Source organism: Cibotium barometz, chromosome 55 (genome assembly GCF_041138505.1).
Source record: "Cibotium barometz isolate CiBa-2024 chromosome 55, ASM4113850v1, whole genome shotgun sequence".
NCBI classification, from domain to species: domain Eukaryota; kingdom Viridiplantae; phylum Streptophyta; class Polypodiopsida; order Cyatheales; family Cibotiaceae; genus Cibotium; species Cibotium barometz.
Window position 1 is genome coordinate 36,432,357 of NC_141100.1, and position 8,407 is coordinate 36,440,763.

The 8,407-nt window shown below is 40.8% G+C and overlaps 1 protein-coding gene across 1 annotated transcript; it reads right to left on the bottom strand.

The window, feature by feature from the left end:
• Positions 1-3,868: 3,868 nt before the first annotated feature.
• On the bottom strand, positions 3,869-5,478 carry LOC147607696 (uncharacterized). Its single transcript, XM_086790523.1, has one exon. It carries the CDS (start codon positions 5,061-5,063, stop codon positions 4,314-4,316), a length of 750 nt encoding a protein of 249 aa, XP_086646649.1. The 5' UTR covers positions 5,064-5,478; the 3' UTR covers positions 3,869-4,313.
• Between the last annotated feature and the right edge of the window lie 2,929 nt (positions 5,479-8,407).

The following is an 8,407-nucleotide window of genomic DNA, read 5'->3' on the forward strand; positions in this document are numbered from 1 at the left end:
ACCACGAAAAGAACAACCTGAGTACAATTATGTGCAACCCCCATGAATGACCAAAAGAATCATAGGAAGAGGTTATCTTGTATGCCCTGCTTCCAAATGATGATATTTGTGAAAGTTGGATGATGTATTGGCAACCATCGATGTCATGGGAAAGGTTGGAACCAAGTAACTTTGTGGAGCCAAATTGGGAAGATGAACTGATAGATCACTGCAGTGCACATGATGAGGCCATCTATGATGGAAAAATCACGGGAGAGCTCTTCCAAAGAGAAAGATTCTAAAACTCGTGAGAGTGAGCTCCTACAAGGCTAAAGTTTTGAAGATGGATGAAGAAGAAGCATTATCGTGCTAACCCCACAGTGAGGATCTTAGAAGAAGACCCACGGATGCTGCTCAATTGCTAAGATACGTCAAGGCTACGAAAATTCATGAGGAATTCTCTAAGAAATGGGGAGAAGAGTTAAGTCGAAAAATTATACAAACACCTCAAGAAATAAAAGTGAGCCAAGAAACCCCCAAGCTCACAAGATCAGAAAGAAGGAAAAGAAACAAAGCATTGGCTGAAGACAAACAGGGGAAAAAAATGCATTGGCAAAAGAGGAGGAGAACGAGAAGGAGCCAGACTTACAAAAGGTTCTCAATAATTTCCAAACTTTGATGTTGATAAAAGGAAAGTAGTTCACCTAAGGGAACAATGCTTTAAAGGGTGAACAAATGGGAGTCTCTTGGGATGGACCTACGAAGGAGGTAGATATCAGAGAGCCTAGTGAAGATCCCAAACCAATCCTTATTATTACTCTTTTGAAAGAGTTTAAGGATTGCTTTGCTTAGAATTACAAGTACATGAAGGGCATGCCGTCGGAAGTGGTTCAGCACACCATTCCTATCATGGAAGGCTCACGGTCAGTAAAGCAACATCCTTACCAAACGAATCCGAACTACTCAGTAATTGTAAAGGGAAAAGTTGACAAACTCATTTACTGTATATTTCATTTACAAGATTGAGTACACTGATTGGGTATCACCAATTCTGATTGTACCCAATAAAAATAGAAAGCTTCGTGTGTGTGTGTGTGTGTGTGTGTGTGTGTGTGTGTGTGTGTGTGTGTGTGTGTGTGTGTGTGTGTGTGTGTGTGTGTGTTGATTTGAAGAAAGTGAATATGGCTACCTGCACGGCAGGGATCACTACCCATTACCATGCACAGAGCATGTTTTGGAGAGAGTGTCTGGGGCAGAGGCTTATAGTTTCCTCGATGGCTTCTCAAGAATACAATCAAGTGTCCATTGCCTTGAAATAGCTTCTACCACCACAGGGGGAACCTTCGCATATACAAGGTCATGCCTTTTAGATTGACCAATGATCTTACAACATTCTAGAGGTTGATATGCTCCCTTTTTATTAAAAAAACTAGTGTCAATGTAGCTATTGCCACCATTACTCAAACTACAACCTATAAGGCACAAATAATTTGCATTGGATATATTGGTGCAGGACATGCTAAGATTAGTGATGTTGATGAGAAATTTCTTGGAGTGCAATGGAAATACATAATGATATGTGATATGTGAGCCGAGAAAGAGGATTCCCATATGCACTAGTGGTTTGCCAAACATAATGTAGATGTTAAGAACTTAATTGATGAAGCCCATAACAATGAGTTTATTGTTGAAAATGTGCCAGTGAATTCCATAGCTATGATCTGTTATTCATAATGTGGATACCCTCTTTCAATAGTGTGGATTATTGCATAAAGATATCCTCTTATAAAATGACTTGTGTCACCAAAACTTTGAGACTCGATCTAAAAATTGTTGCATATATCTCACCATTTTCTAAAAGGGTATTCTTCACCTTTGAGAGTGGGGGCAAGAAACTGGGCGAAAGAGGTCATTGGAGTCGCCACCTTGAGGCACACCTCGATGCACTGCTAGAGATCCACCTCGTAAAAGGTGAGATGCAGGCCCCTGAAATGCCTATCTCAAGGCAATCAAGGAAACCTTGTTGTAGATTACTGCCCTAATTCAGAGGGTTGTTGATGCAAACTATGTGCTCGATGCCACTATCTGTTAGATTTGGTTGCTAGATTTGTTATGGATGACACTATCTGCACCGATTTCTGCTGATTCTTCTGCCACTATCTGCACCTCTTTGAACTGAGAATCCACTGCTATATCCAATTGAACCATGAGATGCTCCTGTGGAGATTTTGGTGCAAAGATATGCGTAAGGTCTTTCCCTCTCTATATATCTTCGCTCTTTATCACACCCTGATGTTAAGAAGGAATGGAAACCCTAGCACTTGCAAGAAAAAGAAAATGCCTAACTCTAACTCTAAACCCTCTTCTAACCTTGCCGAGTTAAAAGTGAGGGTCTAAGGAGGCTCATTAGACGGCCTAAACTCTATGTTTAATCAAGAGAATTATAACACTCTTAATTGTAATTAAAGAGGCTCAACATTAGCATAAACAAGACACAAATTTATTGATGAAATCCACTCAAAATGTGCTCTGGATTGAATCCATGTAAAGCTCACCAAGAAACATCTAGATCCCTAATGATTAGTCTCCATGATTGTCTTCATAAATCTCCACCAATCACTCCATCTACCCATGATTCTCTTAGTCACCCATGTGGCTAGGAATCTACTTATTTCACATTTTACAATGTTACCAATCAAATACAAATAATATAATGTACACACAAATAACAAGGCTCGTGCACTCCCCCTCAAACACACACTATCCATCGCTATAATTTCCAACGTCAATTTTATGTCTTTTTAGTCTATTTAGCTTCTTATTTCTTCAAATTTCATAAATAATTTATAAATCATCCTTGAACCATATTCTTTTGGATGAAATCACTTGTATTAATCAATTATAGGACTAGCGTTAAGGACTTAGTGAATGCGCTTGATTCAATGAGAAAAGCTTAGCATATAGTCACTCCTTGCATGAAATCCCAAACCTTATTCACAATTAGCTAGCCAACAACGTCACCTCTTTTGATTAAAATTGTTTAGACTTTGACTTTTTGGCTTATAATCCCTAACATCGTTCAGTTTGACGCATCCTAAAATTTATTCACCAAAAACACATTAATCATCCATCTATCATAAGCTAATTGTTGTGGCCTTTGCAAGGATTTCATTTTTGAAAAATGTTTTTTTTTTTTTTTTGCTGATGTCTTCTATAGATAAAGTGGGATGGAGAACAACAAGGTCTCTTTATTGATATAACATCCTCAACCATAATTAAAATGTTTCTCTTGATTTTGTGTAGCACATATTAAGGATTCTATTTTCTATACAAGACAACAAAAAGTGTAAAGGACAAAGAAGTTGGAGTCCTTAACCTCCCCTGCTAATTAGCAACTTTTTGGAGTCCTTAACCTCCCCTGCTAATTAGCAACAAAAAGTGTAAAGGACAAAGAAGTTGGAGTCCTTAACCTCCCCTGCTAATTAGCAACTTTTTGGAGTTATGTTTAAAAAAAAAGAAAGCACCAACATGATTGAGATTCTCTCTACACACCCTAGAAATATAAACTAGCTTTTGTTTTGAATTGAAATCTATGGACATTTGACTTTTCTTATCATAAGTTCAATGCAAAAGAAAGGGTTCTTTAAGGCTCACTACTAGATGCACATACTTTGAGCAAAAGCAGTATTAAAATTATGTCAAGAAAAATCAAATTTGGTGCCTTTTTAGAACATCTTTCCATTGATGTGCAAGAGTTGCAACTCCCTAGAGGAATGCATCTCTGCATGCCCAGGTGGCTAAACGAACCAGGGCTCTGACTTCTATGATCGAACAGAATGAATTATAACCAAGGTGCAAATGGCATGGCTTATATCATGAGCATGACTACTTGAGAGCAAGTTTCAAAGGAGTAGTAGCAAGTCCACAATGCTAAATGTTTACCAAGTTTAAATCATCCAAAGACATCAATACTTTGTATATAAGAGCTATCTCATGATTGTATGCCAATGATTTTGTGTTCAAATTGGGCAAAGAATCTCTAGCTTTGAACCAAAATGTGTGTTCAAAATAACTTGAAAGAAGCTAGGCTCGAAGATGCATATGAGTGCACTCCAAGTACTAGCAAAAGTGGCATATGATGATGTCTATGGTGATGGCTATGTGTCTTCAAAGTAACTTGAAAGAAGCTAGGCTCGAAGATGCACTCCACGTCCTAGCAAAAGTGGCATATGATGATGGCTATGGTGATGGCTATGGTGATGGCACGCCCATATATATTGGGTCGATAATCAGTAAAACGAAACCGCACATATGATCGTAGACTAGCTGCTGTTCTAATATAAGGAAAGCGATCCGCTAACCTGCCAAATTTGGTAGGCCTCCAAGAGTGTTTCCAAGCTATCGCCCGTGAGGTCCTGGAAGAAGCTCTCATTAAACCCGGTTGCCAATCTAGCGTTCAGCTCTGATACAAAACCTGGCCTGTTCGCCTCGCAGAATTGAAGGAAAGGTCCCGAGTATACCACACTCTGCCTATTCAATCCATTTTGGCAAATGCACTTGCCATGATTAGCAGTCTCTAACCCAGCAGAAGCTCGCAGATAATCAGCCATGGCGTCTACAAGCTCTGATGGCGCTTGGCCTTCACCATCCCATATCCAAAGGTTAGCCATAGCTTTGAAAATAAGGGCCTCCATCTCCGCATCCGCATCTCCTTCGAAAGTCTCAATATGCTTGCTGCTTACATGAACAGTATTATCTATGGTAATTGCCGGTAAGCTCATCCTTCCTTCCACTGACAATACCACCTTCGAGACCCTCCTCCGTGGGCTTTTGCAGAGCTCGCTTTGAATGAAGTGGGCTGCTTTTCTCATCATCTCCAGTGCTTTTCTTTCGCCGACCTCCTTCTCCCACCTGCTTTTCCCACTTCGCGCCATGACTGTTGCTTTTTGCATCTCAAACCTTATATTGCTCTGATCGTTCATGGCCCCAAGAGAAGCCCAGATAATCATGATTAAGACGCAGACTAGGAATAAAGCACGGCCAATCACCCAAACAGCGTTGCTCTCGTGAGTGAGGGTCTTCATAATAATCTACCAGATCTTCATAATACTGATCTACTAGATCTACTACATGATTAAGACGCAGATTAGGGATAAAGCACGGCCAATCACCCAAACAGCGTTGCTCTAAGCCAAGCAAAGCCGGTTGTAAGCACACCAATTGGAAAGCCTTTACACCACGAGATCCATAGCGATCTATGCAGATGTACGGAGGAGGCCTCCGATCCAGGCTGTAGGGAAGCGTATGGGAGAGGTTTGCGTCTTCTGACACGTCTTTTAGGTAGCCATGTGCAGCGCGTACAACGAAAAGAAGCTAGCGTTGTCTGGAAACGGGACTCGAACAGCTTGGGCTCGTCAGGCAGTGCGCACGCTCCACTGTTCATCAGCAATGAGCATACTTGGCCTGATCTGCGACATCAATATATCTAGCAGCTTTTTGGCCGATTTTCGTGTAGAGGACTATGGCCTACTAGAACATAATAATACAGTTAAAAAGCAGAACGTCCACATGTATATATATATAATGTGGATATATATATATAATTTTCTAAAAGTGCATGCACAAAGTTGCCTAATATATATTTGAGGCTCTTGCGATCATGTTGATACAACTTGTGTGACACCTCAAAAATTTACATTTTTACATAGTTAAGGAGCTTCCTTAACTATGGAACCCAGCGCCAGTAGAGCGCTTGACGGACCTAAAAAATGTACACCATTTTTTGGGCCAAATGGGTTAAGAATCACTAGAATTTGGATAATCTAATTTTTTTCTAGAAAAAAATATTAAAGTAAAATTTTTGAAAAATAAAAAATTCTCAAACTTGTCTGGGCATCTATAGGACCTTCAAACACTCCATATTCACATGCACCTGTCATAAGGGCACCACCTGTGACCAACCACTCATCGTCGGCTAGGGCCATAGAAGGAGGAAGCTTCTCCCAAAATCCTTGATTCCTTGCATCTTCCTCTACTTTGCCAATGCACCCTAGAGAAAGAGAGACGCGCTCACAAATGACTAGACTAGTGATGCCCTTGGCTCATACGCCATCGGTACCTATGGGAATTCATGTATGACCCTCCACCTATTGGACTTGTATTATTCCTCCAAGATTCATGTCATTACACCCACAGACAAAACCCTTATGTTGTCCCCTGATGTACCAATACCTCCAGCAGTGACCCTTAAACTAATCCAGTAGCCTTTGTGCAAGCATTGGGGAGAGCTATGGCTGAAAGTATAGGACCCATCATGAGATAATTGGACAAAGTAGCTGTAGAAAGGCTGCACAAACCACAAAGCTTACGCACAAGTTCAATGGAGAGGACGATTCTAGAAGACACCTCGAGGTCTTCCATCAAATTTGCGAGGTGGCAGGTGAGAGGAATGAGCTTGCAAAGACCAACACATTTAGCCTTTCACTATATGGCAAGGCTGATGATTGGTATCGGACTCTGAGAGTTGAAGAACGTCTAAACTTTACTGGGCTTTGAAGGCTACTCCTAAAGCAGTTTGTGCATGAGAGAGCTTTGTGGAGTATGGCTTCACAGTTGCACAAAGCTGAGAGAGAAGAAGATGAGTTAGTGAGATATTTTATTAGTCCTTGTTAATCATTTGAACTCTCATTGTACTCTACATGAGCGCTTTTCTAATAATCAATAGCTTGATCGATTTATTCATGGGCTTAAATATAAACATATCCATAATGGTTTTGGTCATTAGAGGTATCACCACCTGGGAGGATGTCACAACTAATGCCATCCAACTTGAGGGGGTAACTTGATGATGATAAAGGGAGTAAGAGATTCAAATTCTAAGTTTGTTACTTTAGAGCAAACGATCATAGCACCACCACTGCAAAACCTATAGCTAAAGGTAATACTTTAGCAGAAATAACTTGTACCGACTTCTCAAAAGCCCTCCAAGAGTAAATTCAAGCTACCAAAGCTTCGGACAATGTGCATATATACTCAAGGAGAGAGCTACATTGGTGTTCCATTTTCTGCACCAACATATCACTAGCGAATGTCCAATTTCAAGAGCTCGTTATATAATGGTAACTATAGCTTTTGTGGGTGCTATGGTCATGAAGATCGAGATTGCCGAACACACCTACAGGCTATTGCCAATACAACGAGCTCGTTACAATGGTAACTATAGATTTTGTGGGTCACGAAGCCCGAGATTACCGAACATGCCTACAGGCTATTGCCAATACAATGAGACCACAACTAGCATTTTTGGTGCAGCAACAAATGCTAGCCCTCGGTCCTGTAAAACAAATCAAGCAATGGTGGAACATCCCACGCAACAACTCCTATCAAAGGGCATGCACCATGCACCCAATTTGCCATTACCTCCGGTCTGGGACCGCAACCACCTCCACCAAGTGTGACACCTCTTAATCAAGTAATCTTTGAGGAGCCTATTGAAAACCAAGAATATGAGGTAGATGTCAAACTCACTTCCCATCTCTTTGAGGACCCCATAGAGCTTCATCTTCCACTTCCCATCTCTATGAGGATCCCACAGAGCTTCATCTCATGACTATTATGTAGTGGTGGGAGATGGGGAGTCATCAAGCCAGTTTACCAACTTGTTGTGATGGGAAGGGGCTGGGACATTAACGCTACAGCTAGAAGAATGACTCTTCAATGTTGCCACTATCAAGGTCCCCATCGAGTTTCGGAATGCCCTCTAAATTTTCCTCAACCTAACCAAGCGGTACCCTCAAACATGCCACCGTCTACTTGTAATTGATGTGGCATACATCATTGGAATAAGGACTACCCCAACAAGATTGTGCTGACAAGCCCATAGACGAGACCCATCATCACACCCCTAAACATGATTGGGGTAAGTAATCAAACTCAAAGGCAGATCCTAAAAAATCTAGATCACACACCTTTGAATGCTAGCACCCGGCTACAAGTCTAAAACCAACATGTTCTCGAGCAATGATCTGTGGCCTCGGTAACAAAATCTAAGAAGAAGAAGAAGAAAAACAAGAGAAAAAAGTTTGTTAAGAATGAGAAAATGAAGGAAACCAAAAAGACAAATCTTGGGATGCCTCTAGAGATAATCTTCATTAGGGACCTAGATGAGGACTCGGACTCCTTGGACACAAGGGCCGATTCTAAATAGGGTAGGGAAATGCCCTCCAAATCCAAGAGCATAGGGAAGGAGACCCCATAGGAACCTATAATTCCTGAAACTAGATCACACATCACAAACTTGGCTCTTATCCTAACCATCTAAAGGATTTTGAGAAACTCTGAGAATTTAGTGAATTAGTTATGAAAACACAATACAAGCTTGAACCAAAACCCAAGCAAGTGAGAGTTTCAGATATTATACATCCTAGTA

Bases quoted from the DNA above. Each gene is read 5' to 3' on its own strand.
- LOC147607696 (XM_086790523.1), bottom strand. From the start codon at position 5,063: ATGAAGACCCTCACTCACGAGAGCAACGCTGTTTGGGTGATTGGCCGT.